This window comes from Salarias fasciatus, chromosome 20, assembly GCF_902148845.1.
Source record: "Salarias fasciatus chromosome 20, fSalaFa1.1, whole genome shotgun sequence".
In the NCBI taxonomy this organism is placed as follows: Eukaryota; Metazoa; Chordata; class Actinopteri; order Blenniiformes; family Blenniidae; genus Salarias; species Salarias fasciatus.
The window spans coordinates 26835408-26860036 of NC_043764.1; the positions used below are offsets into that span (position 1 = coordinate 26835408).

General features: G+C 45.2%; 1 protein-coding gene across 1 annotated transcript in view; it reads right to left on the minus strand.

The window, feature by feature from the left end:
• Nucleotides 1-24390, minus strand: part of kcnd1 (potassium voltage-gated channel, Shal-related subfamily, member 1) — a 29432-nt gene extending 5042 nt beyond the window's left edge. Inside the window, exons 1-3 of the mRNA XM_030118589.1 lie at nt 24167-24390; nt 22035-22280; nt 17542-18254 (exon numbers count right to left, since the gene is read on the minus strand). Of these exons, the coding sequence (XP_029974449.1) occupies nt 17542-18254; nt 22035-22280; nt 24167-24322 (1115 nt within the window). The 5' untranslated portion in view covers nt 24323-24390. The remainder of the gene's footprint in view (nt 1-17541; nt 18255-22034; nt 22281-24166) is intronic.
• Between the last annotated feature and the right edge of the window lie 239 nt (nt 24391-24629).

The following is a 24629-nucleotide window of genomic DNA, read 5'->3' on the forward strand; positions in this document are numbered from 1 at the left end:
CTCAGTCTTGACATCTGCTCCATCATCATTTCCTCTTTATGTTGCCGTTAGCATGTTAGCCTCCATCTGAGGGCAGACAGCCAACAGAGATTGTCTTCAGTTTAACGCCTCAGTTTGGACACAGCAGGAGGTTTGAAAAGCATATTACTTGTAAAAAAAATGCAAGCAGCTCATAAAACTGCACTTTCCCAATTTACTATAGCTGAGCTGAACGTGTCTGGCAGCACTTCAGGACTCTGTTACCGCTCAGTTTTTCAGTCATGTTTTTGTCATTGAATTTCAATTTTTTTTTTATGTTTCAAAAGTACTAAATGTTCACAGGAATGGTGCAGAGAAATGCCCTGCAAACAAAGGACACAGGAGATTTCTGTGTGTTTACAAGAAGGCTTTTACAGTTACTGCATTTAAAATACAGCACATTCGGTCCATTTAGAGCTACACACACACACACACACACACACACACACACACACACACCACTGCAGTTTGCGTTTTTATTACCTGAGCAACAGTAAATCTGCAGCCTGCAGCCAGTGCATGTGCGCGCGTGCACACACACACACACACACACACACACACACACACACACACACACACACACACACACACACACACACACACACACACACACACACACACACACACACACACACACACACACACACACACACACACTTTTACTGCAGCAGAAATTAGCTGCTGCTGACTCTTTCTGTGTACTGAGTTGCCCTCAAAAACGAGACGTCATCTGAAGGAACTACTTGGTGAAATAAAGGTGAAAATAAAAACCTTGCCTCCACTTCAGCTGTTTCCAGTCTCCTTCTTTGACATTCCCTGTTAATTCTCATGATATCGTCTAAACTTGTCTTTGGAGCACCACAAGGCTGCTTATTAGGCCCACTGCCGTTTCACTCCTGATGCTTTACTCCGGGTTGAGTTTCACACGGGATCGTCTTTCCTTTCACTGCCGTTGTCAGAGTCGGTCTGGCCATTAGAGGGAGACACACAGCAACGGACCCTCAGGGCCTCCTGCACCGTCTGAAAGAGACGGAGGGACGCAAACCACCCGGGGTCACACAGTCACTCTGCAGCCCTGAACGCATCCTGCAGCAGGCACGCAGAACAACCGCAGCACAACAACAAATAAATGACAAGGTCGAGAGTTCAGCTCTCATTACCCAGAATCCCCTGCAGCCACACATACACACACACACACACATACTTTACAATAAAGCTGATTTATATTTAACTCATTCAAACAAAACATAACTGTATTGATTTAATTTGCTCACTGACCCAGACTGTATCACTGCACACACTCACGCACGCATATATGTGCATTCAAGCTAAAGTAAAGTACATAAAGTTTTTCAGGCGGGGAGACGTTCCGCACGCGAACTGCAACAGGAAGATTCCTCCTCTTTGCTCAAGGTTTCGTCGTCTGTTTCAGAGGTCTGAGACTCTCACGGAGACGTTTGGACTGACGACGGTATGAACGCTGAGAAACAGCTCAGCGTCGACAGAGAGGTCCAAACAAGATGCAAACCCGCGATCACTCGAAGGAAGATTCAATAGAGCTTTGGGTTTTATTAAAAAATAATTATTTCTGAGCTTGGCCAGAATCTAGGTTGAGTTTAGCAGCATTTCTCTGTAGCTCAGACTGATATTAGCTAGAATTTTGTCGTATCTGAAACACAGCTCGGACAGCATTCATTTATAATTTCACCTGAGGTTAACTGGTGTTCGCTTGTAATTTAGCTGTAGTTCTGCTGTACTGCAAATGTGACTTAGGCTGTGTTCAGCTGTAGGTTGACTGTTCAGCTGTAGTTTTGCTGGTATTCACCTGTAGTTTAGCCACCAAGCAGCTGTAGTTAGACTGTATCTAAGCTAGTGTTTGGCTGATAGTTCAGCTGTAGTTTAGCTTTAGACATAATGAAACTACAGCTGATATGTAGTTCATACGTAGCTCAGCTGTAGTTTAGTTTTAGTTAAGCATCAGTTTACATGGAATTCAAGCTGCAGTTTGGCGTACAGTTTAGCTGTAGTGTTGATATAACTCTGCTGTAGCCCGTCTGTCATGTAGCTGTAGTTCGTCTGTAGTTTATCAGACGAACAGCGTGGTGTGTTGGAGTTGATGCAGCTCACATCCAGGAGAGAGAAGTTGAACCAGCAGAGGTCAGTAAACGAAAACTGTGAAATGTGGGAGGTGAAGACTGCAGAGAGGTGATTAAACCAGCACTGTGTGTGTGTGTGTGTGTGCGTGTGTGTGAGAGAGAGAGAGAGTGAGAGAGAAAGAGCTGCTAATGTTAAATAATGGATGGCCGCATTAGCGGGCTTGTAGCTGCTTTGTGCTGAGAGGCATTAGAAAGTTTAAATTGTCTCTCTATACATTTCCTTTATTCCCTTCCTCTCTCCATCTCCCCTCCTCCTCCTCCTCCTCCTCCTCCTCCCACTCTTCCTCCTCCTCCTCCTTTGGGGTCATTATCTACAGCTGCTGGAGCCAAGTCTCTGTCCAGCAGCATGAGGTGGAGTGAGGAAGAGGAAGAGGAGGAGGAGGAGGAGGTTGAGTGAGGACAGGCGAGTGGAGGGACGAAGAGAGGAAAGAGGAGAAGGTCAGGAGGGACGAGGAGCGAGACGGAAGAGGAGAGACAGACACAAAGCTGCTGTTTGCATCAGTGACTCTCAGCTGCTTTCAAACTGGAGAAATAAAACCTTTCTCTCTATTGCCTTCTGCTTTGAAAAAAAAAAAACAAATCAATTTAACTCAGTTCCGACAGTCATTTCAAAGCACTTTCACTGAAAAAAAAAAACAACAATTCCATCACAATGACTGTTTTCAAACTAATTTTCCTAGTGACTCATTCATTCGTTAATATGAATTCATTATTGGTGTTTGCTCTCATGTTTTGGTGTCAAAACTAAAAGCAATATTCACAAAAATGCATTTAAAAAAGATGAAGATTTTGTCATATCGGCCATGTTCGTAGTCCTTTTCCATTTTCCAATCCTGCTCAAGGAACATTTTCACAAAAACAAGCCTGAAAGCTGAACAGGAAGTTATGGTGAAGTAAACCTGTGTCTATGTTTGCAGTCTTCATTCTCCATGTTTACATCGCAGTAGCTGTCCGTCTTTCTCTATCTTTGTAGTTCTTTGTCTGAACGCTGTTCTCAATGTTTGTAGTCAAAGAAAGGAAACAGAGTGTGTTTTCAAATCCCATCTGACAGCAAAGCGTGTCCACCAAACTTCTAGCACTTCAGCACAACCCGCTGACCAAACTCAACCGGAGTCATAAATACATTTAAAAAATGTCTCAAGGAACTCCGAGATTTTAACATTTTTACATTGAATATTAAATGTACTGTACAATACCATCCTAAAAAAAAGAAGAAGAGGAGAGGAGACAGTACATTTTCAAACTCATTCCAGAAAACAAAGCAGAGACAATAAAGAGACGCTGCGCCCTGATTGGAGCAGATAGGAATCCATTAGTGAGGAGTCAGCCAATCGAAACGCTCAGACCGATCCTTATCTCCCGCCTCTGTGAGGGGGAGTCGGCCAATCACAATCTGATCAAGAGACGGAGAGCCAATAGTAATTAATTTATCTGGGAGAGCCAGAGGACAATTAAAGAGGAGGAAGATCATCCAACCAGAGGAGGAGGGATGGAAGAAGAGGAAGAAGAAGAAGAAGAAGAGGAGGAGGAGGAGGAACTTTGGTTGAAGGTCCCACTAGTGGCCCTGCCTGCGAACTACATCGCTCCCTGAGTTTCTACTGTTTCTGTTTTCAAAATGTTGCCATGTAAACATGAAACTTTTCTGAAATGTTGTCTTGTGAACTCTTTTTTAATTTAACACAGCAGCTAGGCTTCAGGCACGACGGTGAAACAATGTGCTTTATAAAATCTTTGTACCTTCCATTGTAAAGCAGCGATGTGTTTACTGGATCACCATGGCAACCAGTCACTGGACACATGACTCGAGGAGGTTTGTCTGGAGTTATTTATGAAAGATAGATGAGACAAAGTCAAAACCTTTACCTCAGAGGAGAGTCCTTAGTGAAACCAAAGGTTTCCTGTTAACTGAAAGCATAGACCTGATGTCTGACAAAGTACCGTATATACCGGACTCTACAACAACTGCAAGAGTCTGTTTTTAAGCACACACACAACCAGTGATGTATCTGTGATCTTGAAGGTGGAGCTGAAGGCCTTGTGGAGTAGAGCTTACCAGGAAATGTTGAAATCGGTGAGATTTTTCTCACCACTTTTCAAGAGATACAACTTTAACCGAGTGCCTCTAAAGTGTTAAACTAGCTGAAGCCTCATCGTGTTTCTCTTCTGCTGCTTTTAAAAACTTCTGTCAGATTCACAGAGGAGGAAGAGGAGGAGGAGGAGGAGGAGGAGCTGGCTCTGATCCTCATCCTCCTCATGACTCCTCCTCTCCAAACCGTCTGAGCTGCTCTTCACAAGGACGTCTGTATCGACCGGACGGGTTTGATCCTCTGAAAACTTCTATTCTGAGTCCCAGCCGGCTGCTAAAAGCCTCCTCGCTCTGCCGCTGCTGTTCCTCCTGCTCTTCATTCTCCTCCTCCTCCTCCTGCTTCTGCTCCTCCTCCTCCTCGGTCTCCTCCAGTGTAATCCTAGTCCATGTTTAATTGATGGTGTGATGATGAAAGTTGCAGGAGGAGGGATGGTTGTTCCATGTTTTCTCCTTCGCAGATGAAGGAGCTCCAGCTGAACTGTGCCCCCCCCCCCTCTCTCTCTCTCTTTTGTTGAAGTGTTTTTATATTTCTACACCTTGAAGTCAGTTTAAAGACTCTCCCTCCTCCCATTCATCCTTCATCCATCCATCATTGAGAACACGTTTGACATCATCCAGATTATAGAGCATCTTCCTCCCTCCGACTGATCTCACTTCAGATGAGCTTCATGAGAGAATCGGTCATTAAACTCACCCACATCGTGCTGGCAGCTAATGCTAATGCTAATGCTAACACCACAATAATACACCATTGTACAGGACATTCAAATGGACTGAAATAAGAAATACTTTCCAGTTCTTCCAGCAGTTTGCGCAGACAGATTAAAGCCACGTCATCCGAGGCAGAGATAACTGTGAGCAGAAAGTGAAACTCTCGGTGGGATCAAGTGAAGTAATGGAGTACTCCATTACAGATGTGTATCATTTCAACAGATTAGCTTTAAATCGGATTGAGGAGACCAAATAGAGTCACCTGCCTCCACAGAGTGAGCACATTCTTTTACGGGCTGGCATTGCCGATCAGGACGTGGAACGTGCTGACATACGACGTCGGGTATAGAATAGCAGTGACGGCGATGGACAGATCAGATGAGCTCGGATCAAAGAATCGCGAGGTTATTTTCAGCCTCAGATCGCCGAGTCGTTATTTAAAGAAGCAGAGTCGCTTGGATCCGATCAGGCCGTTAAAAATACTTCATTTGATCAGGAATCGGCTGAAACAACAACAAAAAGTTGTGAAAACGACTGCAGCGTCATGCCACATGCTGACGACAGCGTGCTAATGGTGAAGCGTCAGCACACTGACCGCACCGCTCAAAGTGGAGAAGCGTCCTGATGATGGACCCGGCGAGGACCTGACCACAGCTCACTCAGCGTCAGCAGTCCTGCTGCTAAAACCCTTCGCCACATCCTGGATCCTGGACCAGGACCAAAACCAGGATCCCGGAAAGTCTGAGGGCCAACCTGCGTCCATGTGGGGGTCCAAGGACCTGAGGGGGACTCAAACCTGCGACACCACGAGAACCTTCGAGCACCGATTCCTTCCCAAACCTGAAAACTAAAAATAAACTGTGGATCAGAGCGAGCTAGAGGAAGCTAAAAATAGACAGAAAAGAGCCTGAACAGTCCCAAAATAACACAAAGATGCGCAGGACAGTGTGTGTGTGTGTGTGTGTGTGTGTGTGTTTCCTTGTTCAATAGTAATTTCAAAAAGTTAACTTCAAGGTTTGTTTCTTATTATTTTACTGTAACTTTGAGGTTAGTTACTGTTAGTTTACATTTCGGTTCAAGTCAGTCTGGAGTTATCTTAAGGTAGTTGTATGTTTAGTGTGAGGTTAGAGTTGAGTGAGTTTATGATTACTTCAGTTTAATATTGGTTTAAAGCTGGTTTAGTTTTAGTTTGGGGTTGTTTAATGCTAGTTGGGGTTAGTTTGGGTAAGTTAAAATGGTTGAAGGTTATTTCAAAGTTTGATAAAGATCAGTTAGTTTAGTTTAGGATTCAGGTTTATTTTTTTTTGGTGGGGGGGGGGGGGGGGGGGGGGGGGGTTGCCGAGCGACTCCGAGCGATGCCGAGCGGTGCCGTGCTCACACAGACCGTCGGAGCGGCGCAGAGCGGTGCTCACTTGGAACACGGACCGTCGGGGCGCCCGTGGGTTTTCATAACCCACCAACCCTACGTAAATTACGCCTGTGGTTTAAAGTTAGTTGATGTTTAAGTTAGTATGATGTTAGCGATCAGCTAGTCTGAAATTAATTTAAGGCAGTTTAGGCTTATTAGATAGTTAGATTAGGATTACTGTGGAGCTAATTTAGTAAAAATTTAAAGTTTAATTTAGGATTCGGTCAGTGTTAGTTTTAGGCTAGTTTAAAGTTGGTTTAGATTGAGTCATGAGTCGGACTGGTTTCAAGTCAGTTTAAGGTTTGTTTCACATTAATTTTGTGTCATTCTTGGGTTAGTTTACTGAGAGGTTAAAGGGACTTAAGGCAACTTTACAAAATTTACCTCAGTGCTGCCGCCATAGGCGCTGCGGGGAACTGCAGTCACCAGCCAAGGGGGCACGGGAGCGCGCACCGGCTTCGGTCATATTTTTATTTTTGTTTTTTTGTTTTTTTGGCTCACGAGATAACGCTGATAAAGTCCTTTTTTTCTTTGTGGTGGCACTCTTTTGTGGGCTTTGAGTGGCTGCAGGTCGTTTGATGGCTGCTGAAGAATCCATTTGTCTCCCAGTGTTTGAGTCTGTGTCCACGGCGGCCATGTTCTTCCTGTTCCAGAGCTGTCGGCAACGCGCATACAGCGTCAATTTACGTCACATCCCCACGATTGAGCGGGAAATTCGGACTCCGAACTGCAACAAATTCTGTGGCACACAGCCCGTATAAGGCAACAGACAGATAGGCGGATTGGCCTGTTATTTTAGCTTTTTAATGCTTCACGGCCCATCAGCACTGAATAAACTGGAAATGCATGTGTAGTTTTTCACAAATCTTGCCTTAAGTCCCTTTAAGCTTAGTTTAGGGTTCAGGTCAAGTGTTTTCAGAAAGGTGCGTTTTCACCTGTTTACATGGAGACAGAGTCAGAGCGTTCCAAAAAGTTGCACCGTTTGAGCTGTTTTCAAAAAGATGCATTTCGGTGACTCCGACCCTCCGTTTTGATTTTTAACTTGTCGACGTAAACGGTGCCTGAGTTATGATGCGTTTTCTGCACTAATATGTTAAAAAGTTGTTGTGCGTGGTCAAGTTGCCATGGAAACGTAGCTCAGCTCATCTTGTTTCACGCGTGTGGAGTTATGCAGCAGACTCTCTGGACCCAAACAGTCTGCAATTTTATATATAGACGAATCAAAAGACGAGAAGACGAGCCATTGACGGGATCACGGTTTGATTTCCTGTCGTCTCATCTTTCCTTCCTGTTGTCTATTTAAATCCACCCTGACTTGGGTTTTCTTTGCTCCTCTTCCTCCCTGTCTTCTCTCCTCCTCCTCCTCTTTTCTATTTCTGGATACGAGGAGTTAAAGTCGACATGAATGTTTGAAAGCACCACGCTCACACTCTCAGCCGCAGGATATTTGATTACTGTCTCTGGTTTATGGTGCACGGGGCGCGTTTCCGCTGCGAGACATCCGATCTGTCCGTCCACCGTGAGACGTCTTCTCCGCCTCGGAGCACGGCGGGCGCGGCTCGGAATTCCTGCGCTCTGAGGCGACAGTGAAGTGACCTCCGGCCGGCCGGAAAGACGGTTTACTCCGACAATCAGGAGGACAGAGAACTGACCACAGACACTGGACTGTCCCACTGTTATTCCAGACAGTGAATGCACCACAGACACTGGACTGTCCACTGTTATCGATTAGACAGAGAACTGACTACAGACAGTGGACAGTCCCACGATAGCTACAGACAGCAGGGGGTGCTGCAGGAGGCGTTCAGGGACCGTGGGTATTATTTAACAGCTCGGTGTTTAGGAGGCTTCGAGCAGAGTAGAAAAAAAACAAAAAAAAAAAACCTCTCTTTGTGTTTAACGCCTCCTTCTTCCTATTTTCTGCCCTTTTCTCGTTTTCTCCTGTATTTATCTCTCCCACGCACCCCCCCCCCCCCCCACCCCCACCCACCCCCCCATCACAACTCCCCTCCACACACACACACCCTTTGTTATTAACTTGTCTGTTTGCAGCTGAGAGGAGGCGCTACGTCGTTTCTGGGCGTCTCTAATGTCTTTTATTTGTTCATTTTGCATAATCCACCATTTCTGTGTTTATTTTTACCATATATATATACACACACACACATGCACGCACACACACACGTGACTGAAGCAGTCCATCTGTAAGTGTATTTAAATATCACATGATGCATTTTAAATGTTTCAGAGAGCGAGGAAGGAGGGAGTGACGGAAGGACGGATTAAAGGAAAAACAAAGGAGATGAACAAGGAAGCAAGAAAAACAGATTATGTGGGTGGAAAAGGGCGGAGGAGAGGGGAGGAAGTGATGAAAGAGGAGAGTTTGGTTTGGAGGAGAATTCTGAAAAGGAGGGGATGAGGAGGACGGGGAGATAAAGGGGGGAGGAGAGAGAGTGAAAGAAGAGAAGAGAGGAGTGGAGGTCAGAGGAGACGGGAGTAATATAAGAGAGAGATAACGGGGAAGGAGGAAAGGACAGAGGACGAGGCCAGGAGAGGAGGGAAAGACAGGAGGGACGAGGAGAGAAGGAATGAAAGAAAGACAGAGGAGAGAGGGGGATGGATGGATGGATGGGAGGAGGAAAGGGAACTGAAGGAAGGTGGGAAGGGAGGAAAATGAAAGGGTGGAGGAGGAAGAGGAGGAGGAAGAGGGAGCACTCAGACGCTGAGAGGAAATAATTGATGAGAGGAAAAGTTTCTCCTCCTCCAGTCTCGCTTTTTTTTTCTCTTTCTTTTTCAAATCAGTTTATCTGACGCTCCGCCGGCCTGACGGAGCCGAGCGGCGCCAGGCCCGTTCACACCGCGGCGTTTTGGGCCTGGGTTCACACCGCCGCGGGGCTCAGGGCAACTTTCTGAAAACAGCTTCCAGGGTGGAACTTTTCTAAAACTCTCCGTCTCCGTGGAAACGGGTCAAGACAATGTTTTGAAGCGTTTTCAGCTGAAATGCTGTGTAAACGGTGAAAGTGCAAAAATTTCAACGTGGCATGATTTCACTATTTGTATTATATCGTGATCATTTTTACCTTGTATGATGTGAAAAGAAGGAAAGTCAGGATAAACTGTGTTAAAGCAGGAGCGGAATTTAAAAAAACATCCACCAAAGTGCTCAGACGTACTTCATGATTACAGTAATGTGAGCATTAGTAATGTAATACTTCCATCCCTTGTGTTTTGAAAGTAGTGAAGCAGTTTTATATGTAGGTGTGGTGAAAATTACACTCTTGAATAGAAAGAAGGTTGAAACAACCAAAAATACTGTTCCAATATTTGTCATTTTCTAGTCTCAGTAATGCTGGAGTGTATATCCTATTGATCCGTCACATTAATACCCACTGCTGGAGTAAGTTTAAGCTGAGAGGAGCAGAAGACGGACAGAAGGAGGTCGAGGAGGAGGAGGAGGAAGAGGAGAGAGACACTCCCTGCAGGACATCGCCACGAAAACTGGGACATGAACCCCGCTGAGCAATGAGAGTGGTACCTTCCACTCAGGGGAGTCCTGCGCTCTGATTGGCTGCCAGGTGTCCCAGTCCCCGGGCGCTCAGGTAACAGTTCATCAGACAGCAGCATTAGATCTCTTCTGATCTTCTCTGATCTCTGATTGGCCAAAACATGAGGTGAACCTGGTGGCCACGCCCACTCTCACCAGAACCCTTTGGTTTTTCTCTGTAAAAGTGTTTAGAAATGTGGTACTTGGTGCTTTATAGATAAAGTTCATTTATCTTTACACAAACTTCTACTGAAACTTTTCTGAGAACTAGAATATCCACACTTCGATTCCCTTTGGATTTAAAGACATCACAGGAAGCCCGGCTTCAATAGCTGAAAAGTTCCCGACGTCATCGTTTTAAAACGTCCCGCTGATATCTTCAGAAATAAATCTTCCGGAGAAGGCTTTTGTTCCTGAGCTCGTTCTTTTAAATCACACCTAAGAGCTTCAGAAGAATCCTCATCTCCTCATCTCCACTCCTGCTCTGACATTTTAGAAATCAGCTTAAACCTCCGAGGACGAGCGGAGCCGAGCGATTTGTTTCAGGCTGAAGGCGGGGAGGGAGGTGGAGGGAGGTGGAGGGAGGTGGAGCGCAGGACTTTCCTTCTGTTGGTCTGACGGAGTCAGAATCAGTCTGGAACGATGCTCGTGTGTGAGGAAACGGGAACATTCAGTGGAACGCATGATAAAAACGCAGGAATATAACTCATGCTGTATGAACACCAGAGAAAGGCACAACACACGTCACCATGGTTACTGTCACGTCATGTCAAGTCTGGATGGAACTGAAAACATCACAGAGACCAATCACTGATCGTGCACAGTCCACGTTTCAACTCGTTATGCAGACGATTTATTTAATGGGAGCTGCAGAAGAAATTGATATAATGAAAAGAGCGGATGGACGGGAGCATAACAACGCGCACATTTTCAAAGCTGTAGCGTCAAAGTCAATCGAAATCTCTGCCAAAATGCTTTGTTTACTTCCGGGAGATATCGGTACGTCACGGCCGCCCCCTGTCCAATCAGAACGCTTCCCGGCGTTAGAGAGGATTTAATCCTCCATTTTCCCATGTACCAAACTCAGGAAGATCATTCTGAATGCTTCGCTCGGAATAAACCAGTTCCTAATCATAAACACACCCATGAAAACACACTGAATGTCTGTCAACACTTCTGAAAAACCACTGTCTGTGAGCGAGTCTAAAAACCACTGTCTGTGAGCGAGTCTAAAAACCACTGTCTGGCAACACTGAAAAGCATTTTGAACACAGATTTTTTTTTTTTTAATTCTCCATGCTTCATGTTTTCATGCCTGAAATCGAATCAAAGTGTGTGAAAATCAACCACTGAAGGTCTGTGTGTGTGTGTGTGTGTGTGTGTCCAGACAGACCATCTGTCTCAGATTCTGACACATTTAATCATATTTTAATCAGATTATAACATTTTACGACCACCAAAATTGGCCCCAAAATATTACGTAACCACAGTAACAGCCCCACCTCTGTGTATGTGTGTGTGTGTGTGTGTGCGTGTGTGTGAGTGTGTGTGTGTGTGTGAGTGTGTATCGGGGGATTTGTGGTGGAACAAGGATTTCCTAATCACAAAGTGAAAAGATGAATTACTTGCTTGGTGTGTTGAAGGACGCTGTGGATGAATGGCATGTGCATGAGGGGGTGTGTGTGTGTGTGTGTGTGTGTGTGTCTCAGGGGGTAAAAGTAAAGAATCAAATCCTAATTACATTTTGCAGTAAATTCCTGGTAGTGCTGCATGATGAAGGGTGGGGTGTGTTTATACTCACACGTGCCTTTGTTGTAACTAGTGTGTGTGTGTGCGTGTGTGTGTGTGTGCGTGGCAGGTGGTGGAAATATAAATGAATAAAGATGAAGATTATCTCAGACCCGCAGCAGTTGCAAAGGTCACAAACAGAAACCCTGAAGAACATTAAACACACAGCAGTGGCAGTGTGTTTAAGACCACAAGAAGACCAGGTCCACATCAAGACCAGGACCACATCAAGACCAGGACCACATCAGGTCCCAGACGACATTAAGATCAAGACCACATGAAGACCCAGACTAAATCAAGTCCCAGAGTGAATGAGGCCCAAGTCCACATTATATTAAAGGCCACATTAGTTCCAAGTCTATAAGATCTAGATCACTTTAAGTACCACATTGAGTCCCAGTCTCCTTCTAGACTCTATCACTCTGAAACTGGTCCGGTGTGACCCTGCTGTCTGTCCGGTCCTGAGCCGACCCACGCGGACTGCCTCCGGTCGGCGGGTGTAACGGGGACGCCCTGACGCGTCACCCTGACCTCGTTCACGGGAGAATGAACTCGGTGAGGATTAAAGCAGATAGAAGTCAAAGCAGTTTGGAGACTCTCCCAGACAGCCCTGCTCAATAAATCATGGCTGACGGTTCCCCGCCGCCCGCGGCTCCATGTTAGTCCTGCATCTCCACCAGCGTCCTGTGATTAGCAGCACCTGATAATTAGCACGTTACATAACCGCAGCAGCGCCGTTAAATGTCACGCCGCGGCTGATACGACACAGACCCGCACGCCGCAACCTTTTATTATACTGTCGTGACCTATTACACAACCACAGGACGCTCTTCCGCGTCGCGCCCGGAGAGAAAATCCATTCAGATGTAAGATTCCCCTGTTACAGCAAAAAAAACTGAAGAAAAAAATTCAGTTAGCCTCATCAAGAAGGTGTTACTGGTAGTGTTACACACATTTCTCACCATTAAGTCAAATTAAAAACAGGAAATATGCTTAAGTTTTCACAGTTTATCAGATAGGAGACGCTCTGAAGGTGGAACTTTTCAACAACGCTCCAACTCCGTTGTGGTGTAAATGGGCGAAAATGGAACTTTGTAGAAATGTTCGGGCTCCACCTCTGGAGAGAACAATGCTGCTACTGCGCACGAGCGCCAAGCCAGGAGGAAACACTTCTCGCCATCGATAGGCTTCAATTAAAGAACAACGCTCCAAGTCAAGATGCGTTGTTTTTCGGTCTTCATGGAATTTGAACGGCAATGTTTTGAAAAAGATATATGTTCCGCCTTGCGAGCTGTTCTGAAAAAGTTGACTTTGGCAGGAGATTAACTCCCCCTCCCCCTACATCACTCTGCTTTCTCATGCAGGATAAAAGAGGGGAAAAGCTCTCTGGGGTTGGTTGGAGACAGAGAACTACAAACATGGCTGACCTTTTCAAGGGTTTGTTTTAGTCTGCATTTGAAGTCTATTGTGTTTCCTTCAGTTTATCCGTCAACAAATCCTGACCGCTCATCGATTCTGACAGAGACTCTCCGCTGTGCCACAGACCTGCAGCTCCAGAGCCGCGTGGATCTACGGCAGCATAGATCAGAGGTTCGTTATGGAGCCGGTCGATGGCAGGTTATTGATGGGATTCATACCGCCGTCTCTCTGAAGCTCTCCGCCTCGCATTCCTCTGCTGGTATAGATCTGTGCTGTTCTCACCACGGGAGACTACAGACGTAGAGTCACCTGGATCAGCAAAACCCTGCTGGTCACAGGACACGACGTTCCCCTCTCAATCAGGAACACAATGCTAATAATGGCCTTTCAGTGAGTTTTTGTCGCCTCTGTAGGTTCCCCTGGAACCACTGGACCAGGACGGAGACACGGCGGTCAGAAGAGGACAGATTATTTACCTTAAAGACATTGCTGCCGTCATACACACTGCAGCCACTGGAGGGCAACCTAACACTGACGGATGTTCTACGTTGTGCCTCCAGAAGCAGAAAAATGTTAGAAAAATAAATTAAAAACAGATGTTGTCATGTTCTCGTTGCTATAGCGACAAGAAGACGATGTATACAAGACCTGTGTAGTGTGTGTGTGTTTGTGTGTGCGTGTGTGTGTGTGTGTGTGTGTTTGGGGGGGGTGTTACAGGTTCAAATTGAAGGGATTTTTATGTTCACAGTTTGTGCTCCAGAGAGGCTTGTTCAGTTTTCACGGCTACTGTAGGTTCTCTAATACACACTGATCTGCATCTTTAAGCCTCCATAAATCTTTAAATCAACACCAGTCCTCTAATTATCAGATTCCATCTGAAACAAAAAAAAAAAAACACCTCACTGTAGAGACTCTGGATCGCTCATGTTTAAACTTGTCTTTTTTTTTTTTTTTGAAGAAAAAAAGTGTGAAGTCCAGACACAAACAGTCTGCAGCGGCGCTTCATGTTCCTCCTCATGTTTATTACTTCTGGAAAAGGCTGCAACGGCTTTATGATTTCACTCTCAGTTTATTTGTGCAGTGATAAAACACAGCAGCAAAGCAATAAACCAGCAGCACCATGAGAAGAAAGCCAAGAAATGAAACAAATGAGCTCAGCCGAGGGAGGGGCAGGGGGAGGGGAGTGTAGATTAATGCTGGCTGAAGTTACATCAGTTAGTAAAGGAAGATGATCTATGATCTGGCTGTTTGTTCCAAATTCAAGAGGAAAACATCTTTGGAATGATCACTTTACTGAAACAACTTCCTTACTAGTCCACTGGGAATAATTCCTCAACATTTATAAAATAAACTTTAAAAAAAAATATCACCATAAAATCTGAAAATACGAACGAAACAGAAAAGTGAATTTCTTTCCCTCGCAAATAGTTTTTGGTTTTTTTTTTCTAATGTGATGCTTTGACAGGTTTAACAAATACTGAGAGTGGAAACAGAGTTCCAGGCAGCGTCAGTGCAGGTCTGCACCGGGAGGAAGATTTCAGTCGATAATAAACACCAACTGCAAGAAGCGAATTCCAGCGCCTCGGAGCCGTCAACAAGTGAAATCCATTCGCACGTCCTCGTGCACGGAAGCTAATTTCATTGAGTAAAAATGGGTTTTGCGAGCGCCACTTTGCGCCTGCACGGCGACGCCGCCGCATTACTACGCCGGCCGGCCGGCCGGCTCTTTGAGTCATTCACGCTCTCCCATTCACACCTTGTGAACTCCGCTGCTCTGCATTCACAGACAGGTAGGAGGAGTTCGCCGTTCGTCCTGCAGCTTCCTGACTCACGCTCCATTTCTGATGTTTCCAGCAGCTCTCTGAAGAGCATCATCATCGTCATCATCATCCTCATCATCTGCACCAGCAGCAGCAGCGGCAGCGGCAGCGTGAGCGTGGGCGGCCGCGGGGTGAAGATACACCGCCGTACTCGACAAGCGGCGAGTGGGAGGCTTCGGCTCGGCTCGCCGTGGAAACCAACGGCAGCGATGACGGCTCCGCGTCCTGACACCGAGCGCACGCTGCCCGGTTGCCATGACGACGGGATTCAGAGCCATCAGCGGGCCAAATAAAATCTGTGCAGAGTTGGACACGGTGGCGCCGCACAGGTGCGAACAGCAGAGAATCAGAGGATGAAACGGGCGAATAAACCACTCAAGACTCAGACTGCGAGCCTGCACACCTGTTTGACATTATATCAACATTATTCATGATGAGGCACGTCCAAAACGCTGGGAGGAGTTGATGAAAATAGGTTTATGTATCATACCTGGAAATGTTCATGGCTGCCTCTGCACTCACATTGTTCAACAGAAAGAGTGACTCAGCTCATGCTGGAGATGCGATTCCTCAGCAGGCCTCAAACCACTTTTACTAGCAGACTTTATTATAGCGTGTTCCGGTAATCAATTACTTTTTCATGTAATGAGAAAAGGAAGAGATTTCAAAAGCAAAAACATTAATAATAAGATTTCTGCTATTTTCCCATGTCTGGTTACTTTATAGCGCATTCGGGTTGTGTGTCACGATGTTTAAATATAGGTAAATTATATTTACTGCCTGAATGTGTTATTTAGTTATCATTTTGTTTTAAATCCAGCCTTCTGTGATGTCTGCACAGAAGTGTTTTATAATATTGTGAAACTATTTCAGCAGCCTGCACTGACCCAACACTCCACTGTGAGCAGGGTCAGAACCTCACGATATGAAATATATCGATATCACGATATATTCCGATATCCTATATAGTTAAAAAATAGAAATAGAGATACCACAAGTTGATCATTCAAGAGAACTAAAGTATTTCATCAAAAAATGTCTCAAAGTAACTGTTCTTCTCTTTTCCTTGAATAGCTCAATGAAGCTTCATCACCTGCAGCAGGTTCAACAAACTCACACAGAAACTGAAACATGAGGGAATTAGTTCCCAGACTCCATTTGAGCGGACGTTCAGAAATCCTACTGTATTCACAGCGTGTTTAAAACATGAATCATCATTTTCATCAAAAATCAATACAAAGAGCTGTTAAATCTATATTATATCGGGCAGCTGAGTACCACGATATATTGCCATATCAATCTTTTTCACAGCACTTAATGTGAGTAAACTACAGTAGAGGATACTGGCACAATCCCTGAAAAATGTAAATGAACCGTTGAAAGGAGATTTTCTCCTCCGCATTCATTTATGCGGATGACGCCACTATTTCAAGCCAAAGCAGAAAAAAAAAACAAGCTTAAAGACCTGTATCCTTATTGAGGCTATGCTGGCATGAAAAATGAAGCTAATGCAAGAAATCATGCTGACAAAGGTTTTCAAGACAAACATAAAAAATCCAGTGACCTCTGTGGCCTGACTGTTTTACAAATTACAGACATCTAGCTGTGTGCAACAATCACTAAAATTTACCGAAGTTCACATAAACACTTCAACAGGAAGAACTTTTAACAATCAGTGTTTTTCTTTGCAGACGATGCCCCCTTTTCTTAATAGAGTCTATTTTAACACGTGATGCATTACTACACAATCCTTAATGAACACACTCACTGCCTTGGCAGGTGCTCATCAACCATTTGGATCAACTTTCTTTGCTTCAGAATATTCCACACAGGGTCAGGGGAATATGAGGGACTGAACCACCAACCATCAAATCAATCAAACTACTAATTGAGCCACAGGAACGTTTTCTTAAAAACTCCATATCTGAGGAACTGAATCAGATACAACCTTAAAACTTAATGTTAAGTTAATGTGAGATACAGCACATCATAATTTCTGAAGATTTACAGCAGCTGATGTGAAGCGTTCAACTGAGAGTCATTTGAAAAATGCTAATGAAAAATCCTAACACTTCTCAAAAAAAGTGAGAAAGTATGAACAAAAGCAGCAGAAGGATCAGTGTTGACAACAATCTGCTAAAACTCAATTCAAGAACAACAGTTTGAAAATTCAATATTGCTTAAAAAAAAAAACAGTCAAATGTGTAGTTGTGTGTTGTCTGCATAAAAATGAACCTTAAAAACTCTTTCAGAGCAGAAATGTCCAGCAATCAGCCGAGGAACAGTTACTTTATAAGACATCTAACATTGGGGTAAATATCAGCAGAGATGGTTCAAACTGAAGGGCCTAAAAATTAGTTTCTTTGCAGATGACACCACTCTTTAAAGTCTCCGAATCAGAGAACTACAGAAAATTGAAGTGTTGAACACTTCATTTCATGTAAATTGGCTCAATCTTACATAAAATCTGAAGCAAATAAAAGCAGCATGCTTGTTGTCTATTGATTTCACCCTGAGTGACACACATGGACAGAAGCTACAGGACTGGTTTGTAAGAGGAACGGAGACCAAACGGCCTCCTGATGACTTACCCCAGTGTCGTCATGGTGACAATGGTGTACCAGAAGGAGGCCGGGATGGAGGTGAAGGTGGAGCCCTTGGTGCCCTTCTCGGCGTAGAACATGACGGTGGCGAAGATGATGATGGCCATGGTGAGGGAGAAGAGCAGGAAGCCCAGCTCGGACGCGCAGCTCTTCAGCGTGTAGCCCAAAATCCTCAAACCCTGCGAGTGGCGCGAGAATTTGAAGATCCGGAAGACGCGGAACACCCGCAGCGTGACGAAGGCGCCGCTCACGTCCTCGTTCTCGGGCATCACCAGGCCGATGTAGTAGGGCATGATGGCCACCACGTCGATCACCGACATCACCGAGCGCATGAACTTGCAGCGGCTGGGCGCGGCGAACAGGCGCATCAGGTACTCGAAGGTGAAGATGAGCACGCAGGCCGTGTCCATGCAGAAGAAGGCCAGGTGGTACTTCTCCCCGCACGGCAGGTCCTTCACGCTGCCTTTATTTGGCCGGCAGGGCACCGTCTCCACCACGTTGGCGATGACGGACACGGCGATGAAGAAGCCGGTGACGTAGTAGAAGACCAGCGCCATGGTGGAGGTGTGCGGGTTCTCGAAGGCTCTCCACAGGCGCTCTCGTGACGTGCTGTGAGGGGGGAGGGGGGCGTCCGTCGCCTCGTTGGCCTCCGTGTCCTCAGCCAGACGCTCCTGGTTCTCCTTTTTCCGGTCCCGGTATTCCTACATGAGAGGACAGAGGCAAAGACGAAGAGTAGATGATGATGATGATGATGATGATGATTTCTGGAGAATAATTGCCTGCTCCTCCATCGTGAAGTGAGCTGCTCTGCAGGGTCTGTGATCAGTGAGCCGCTGATGTCTGCTGGTTAAAGATGGTTTGAAGTTGGTCTTAAACCAGTTTACAGCTGTTTGAATGTGGTTCAGAACTGGTATTAGCTTAAAATTGTTTAAAGGTGGTCGAAACCCAGAATAAAACTGACTGAAGATGGTTTGAAGTTGATCTAAAACAAGTTTAAAATTTTTGAAGATGGTTTGAAACTGGTTTAAAACTGGCTCAAGATAGTTGGAGATGGTCTAAAATTAGCTTAAAGGGGCTGTATCATGCTTTTTCAGCTAGTCCAAACCCTAGAAATGGCATTAACATGGTAATAGTTTATTTTTGGCGCCAAGGAAAAGTAATTTTGTGTGAAATAAAAGATTTTCTGGGGCTAATTCTGAAACCCGGAAGAGAAAACGCTCCGTTTCACTGAAAATCCCGCCTCTACCCCTGTGGACTTTGACTGACAGCGTACTTCAACCAATCAGCGCTTCAAAACAAATACGCTAGCTAGCTTTAGCTCTTTAGCCCTAGCTTCTCCACACGCAAAAACGTCTTTTCCTGTTGGAAACTCACCAAGCGCAGACCCTTCAGACCCTTCAGACTCTTGCTCTTGCTTGACTGTTGCTTTCAGACGATGGTCAAAGTTTATCCTCGTAATCGGAGTTACAAAAAGCAGCAAAGCTGATTGCCGAGGGCCTGCGGGAGGGGGGCTTAGGGGAGCCATCTTCACAGTGTGACGTGAACGTGGGAAAACAGAGCGTTTTCACGGGTGCGGGAGGGGCTACCTCTCTGAGCAGCACAAACACTAGGAAAGCTTAAACACGCAGGCACGAAGGAAAAAACCGCTTTGGGGGTGTTTTAGGTGAGTACATAACTATATAACAAGGTTAAAACATACAAAAAGTGAATTTTGCATGATACAGCCTCTTTAAAACTGGTTGAAGATGGTTCGAAACTAGTGTTAGATCATTTGAAGCTGGTATTTTGTCTGGTTTTACCTTAAACATCATTTTATTAGTCTCTTAGAACCGTGATCCCAACCTGAGGTACCAAAGATTCACAGGTGTAGCAAGGCCTCTCGATTTTAGGGGTAGAATAATGTTTCATGTCTTAACTATTACCAAGTCAGCATTAAATTCATTTATGCCACAAAAGTATCAAGCTTAACTTTTTCAATTAAAGTGCAATATTTATTTATTTATTCATTTATATTTTTAAAAAATCCCCAAAAGAAACCCCCAAAAATCTTGAGGATCTGGGTGTGTTGAACATGAACATGGTGATGAATCGGTTAAGATATTCTCAAGCATTTGTTCCTCAGGAAAAAAAAAAAAAAAAACATCCAGAAACACAGGAGAACTGAAAGTTGACGTGATTTTGGAAAAAAGAGGAGCAGAAGCTTGAACTCATTGTACATTTTCAAGTCTTCTACAGACACTAATCATAATCAGAATAAATCGGAAGAATCAGAATAAATCTGGTCATCAGGGGAAGGAGAACGACGTTCATCTCCTCGAATCAGTGAAAAAGAATGAAGAGAGCAGTGTGAAATTACGAGAGGGCTAAAAATAAAACTGGTGGGAGACGTGTCGTGTATAAAAAGACGTCCGCAGATCGGAGGCTGCGGACGTCGACTCGGCGTCAGTTTCAGAGTCCCTCGGCGGCGAGTCGGTGGGCGGTGAGCGCTGAGGGCCTCAGCGGAGCGGCAGAGCGGCAGCGTGAGGCTGATCTGCTGTGCTGAAACAAACGACCTGTTTATGGCTCGTTACAGAAAATCACTGACAGAGATAAAAGAGGCAGCGAGATGATGAGGCGGAGGCCACCGGCACTCTGACGCTAACAACTCCCTGTCTGACGACGGGTTAACGACGCCTGATGAGCGCAGCGACACCAGAACCCCGGGGAATGGGGCTAAAGGTCAGAGGTCAGAGCGGCTACAAGTGAAGCTCGTGTCAAAATAGCTTGTAAAAGCCCAAAATATGTTGAAAATGGAAAAAAGTATTTATCTTCTATAAATCTGCATGCTTGCCAACTGAATACAACAGTCTGCATCGTCCAATACATTGAAATTTTAGAAAATATAATGCAACACTTGAGGCAATATATTCCTATTTATGAGATTTAATGTTCACATTTCCCAATGTATTGCAACATATTGGAACTGGCAGTGCTTTCTGTATATGCTGTTGCAATCTATTAGAGGAAATTTGGCTATATATTACAATACATTTCAAGTAATATATTGGTAAATATATTTTCCTGTCAAAAGGATTACCAGAGTCTGCACAGACCAGTCGATAGATATGTATCCAGTACCAGAGACAGCAACTGATATCCAATACTGTAGGAAGCAAAATCATCGCCAGATTCAGGCATTATCTACACCACCGGGTTCACCGATCGATACATCGACTCTCCAAAACACCCTCCCACCCCTCACTATCCCCCAGCTGTTTAGTAAGAGAGGGGGACAGCCATCTCCAGTACCAGAGGCAGATTAGCATTATGTTGTGGGACAGCTGACGTCCAGAAGGAGAAAATCCACATTCAGTACCAAAGGCAACAATACAGTCCAAAGATCAGAGATGTCACAAAGGGCTTCATAGTAATCTGATAAAAACACAAATGCACGTTAAAACAGACAACTAGATCCCTAGATGACTAGAGTTTAAATGTTTTGCGTCCACAGTCCTCAGCTTGTCGTACTTTACTCGGAAACGGGTTCCACCACGTGACACTCGGAAGACAAGCAGGAGACTTTGAAAGTTAAATGAACTGGAATCCGGTCGTACGACACCAACTGGGAACTTGTGTCAGAAGTCCTGCAGCAGGGAACTCAACCACATGCAGACGGTTCGAAGAAGACGAGTCAATAATGGATGACGGTAATCAAGTCGAGAAAAGACAGAAACACCCAGAATTATTTCCAGCTCGGCTCTGGAGACAACAGATCTCCGCTTGGCAGCTTCTCTGAGCTGGCACTTTCATTTCTTCAGTCAAGTAGGTTTTTAAAACAAACAATTCTTCTAAGGTATCCAAATGGCAGCAGATACAAGGAAATCAATGAAGACCCAAGAACAAAACCCTGAGGAATGCCACGAGATCATCACAGAGGAGCCTGTTTGAGGCAGTTCAAGGTACGTCTACCTAAACAGTCTGTGGCCCAGAAGTTCAGGGACTGAACATTTTTCAGCCTGCAGCAATAAATCATGACCCTCAGAAGTCCCTTCTGTTGAATGTAGCTATCAGGCAACTGACATTTACCTACAGTGACTCGAAATACAAGCAACTTTTTTACAAAGCCTTTTAAAATAATCCACAGCTTGGAGATCATACTGTAGGTTCCAGGGACCAAAGACCAACCGAGGACCAATGGAACTCCGAACTTTTTAAAGCAGTGGAGGTGGGACGATATGCAGAGATACCTTATGGCGTCTGACACAACAGAGAACAGTCCACAACCAAACGGATAAAGCTGGAATCATTACCAGAGGCCCAGGCTCCAGTACCGAGGACCACAAATCAACAAGGGTCTCCAGTACCACAGTCAGCAGAGGGATTCATGTGCCGTCAAGGACATTAGACTGTTTGTTCTAATGGGGGTGTACTGTTGTTTTCATTTCACGGTCTATAAACAAACTGATTTACGTCGTTTTCAAACTTTGGTGTTTGGTGTTTACCTCCATGCAGCAGTCTCCGATGATCTCAGGCACGATGCCGTAGAAGGCCAGCTCCTCGTCGAACGCCTGGATGCACTCGTTGCGCGGGTAGTGCAGCTTCCCGGTTCGGTAAAAGTTGAGGATATGTCGGAACATCTCCGGGTCTCTGTCGAAGAAATACTCCTGCGTGTCCTCGTTATAGAAGAACTCCTTCTCAGAGGAGCCCAGCAGCGTGTCCGGGTATCGATCCAGAGTGTTTTTCCACGTCTGGAACAATCAAACAGGACAGAGGACTTTTATGGCACCGTAACACAGATTTACAGTCCAGAATCGTTTAGCCACAAAATACATCCGGAAACAGCTCCAGACAAAGATCCTGCGGACTTCAGTGAACCCTGACATGACTGTTCACACTAAATCTCTCAGTCGCAGACATGAGGTAATAGGACCTATTACACCTCCTGGATTCGTGGAGCGCCGGGTCCTTCACAGTGTGAATGACAATAAATAAAACATGGCGGATCGTTGGCTCTTCGACAAGACTCACTGAGTTTTTATCCGGTACCTAGATTAACAGTTACTGCCCACCTGCACCGATAGAGGGATAAAGAGAAACTGATGTTGGCCTCTGGTAGCTGCAGGAAATACGGCGGCAACCACAGCATCACCTGAACCAAACACTCATCGTCTAATAGTTCACTGACAGTCTGCAGTGACGCACCAGTACAAAAAAAGAACAAAATGGAGGAAAAAATGAAGAAAAAAATACATGTATGAATAAAACTAAATGTGAAGTAAATATAGAACATGGACGCTGAGGTGAAACTCTATTACTTACAACTGGGGATTGAAAGAAACTGTTAAAAACGCTTTTCAAACAGATGACTGTTGAACCAATGTGATGAACTTCTTCCATCTTTTCAGACTGAATGTTCTTGTTTCCTGTCGTGAAGCAGAGCTGATCCTTCCCATCCTGATAACTTAAATCAGCTCTGAGCTTTATTCTTCCTTTGTCAGATTTAAAATGAAGTTAACCCAGTGTATTAGCATAAATTTGCATTAAATTACCTATATTTGATGTTATTTACTCTGTTTTATTTTAAAGTCTCAGGAGAAGCTCAGCTTCTAGAAAATAATAAAAGAAAACTGATGTTAATTTACAGGCTAGCAGATCTGGAGGACTGTGGAGGACTTAAGAGCTTCAGAGTCACCAGTAAACCAAACCGTCAGTGGATTGGAAGGAGGAAGCCAGAATCGAACCCAGCGCAGCGGTTCATCTGGAGGAGCAGCAAGATTGGTCTGTCTCGGCCTACATCTGGAGCTGACCAATCATTTTCCACTTCAGTGCTGATCACTGCACGCCGTGGAGTGCTTTATAGAACTGTATCAGTACTTTGTGTAAATCCTCAGTTATCTGCTTCTGCTGATATCAGCAGGGTTCAGACCTGCTCGTGGCTGTGGACCAGTGGATCGGACTGCTCGGGGGCCATTGATTCCCCCCCCCCCCCCACCCCAGCCTCTCCTGACTCCTCCAGGAGTCAGGAGAGGCATGAGAAGCAGGCAGGACAGTCAACATGAGAGAGACCACCTGAGAGGAGTCCACCAGCTGGCTCCTGCTTCCTGTCTGCAGGCCGCCATCGACTCCTCCTCAGCTGGCCCGGCTCGCCTGACTCATCAATACACTCTTCCATCACAAACCACTGAGAGGAGTGGGAAGGAGTGGTATACTTACACATACCTGGTCTGTTTGAATATTTGTTCTGCACATAAACATCATTTTTAACTTTACAATGAAAATCACTGAGTGATTTACTAAAAACAATAAATACAAGAGTTACCGGAGATTTTTATTAATTGGTGAAATTTAGCTACCAGCACCATAATCATCTGAAATGACATCAGATAAAGGGAAGAAGATGCTTGATAATGTGGATGTTAGTGGAGGAACATGCGCTATAATCTGGATGTTAGTAGTAGGAAGATGCTCGATAAGTTTAGACGTTAGCTAGCGTTTCAAGTAGTACAGTTAATTTTCACTTAATGAGACTTTTCATTCGATCTGGTACCGTTTTTAAATTTTCAAATAGTTTTATGACTTGTAGCCACGCCCACTTTTGGTGAACCAGTCCCTCGCAGTTGGCAGCAGCACTGACCTGAAACCGGACGCCGCTGACGTTGACGTAGAGGATTTCGTCCGATCGGGACGAGTTGTCCACCGGTGGCTTGGGCATGGTCTTCTTGGCAAGCGGCAGCCAGCCCACTGCCGCCGCCCGCGCAAACGGCAGCCACGTCGCCACGCCGGCAGCCATCTTGGATTGGAATCCGTCCTAAAAGCAGTGTGTGGGGAGGAGGAGGAGGAGGAGGAGGAGGGAGGGGTCAGAGGGCATCAGGTGTCAGGCCATGAGGAAGTCGGCAGGTGGAGGCAGGAAGGCATCGGACGGGCGTGACCCCTGGCTTTTATTTTGACGAGCGGGTGAGTCCTCCTTCAGAATAAAAGCTCGCTCTTGTTGGATTTCCACAACTTGATTCCAGTTTTTCCGATACCAGATGAAAGAGCTGCTCAGTGGGTTCTACCTCCCGACAGGAAGCAGCGAGTCTCCTGACAGGAAGTCATGT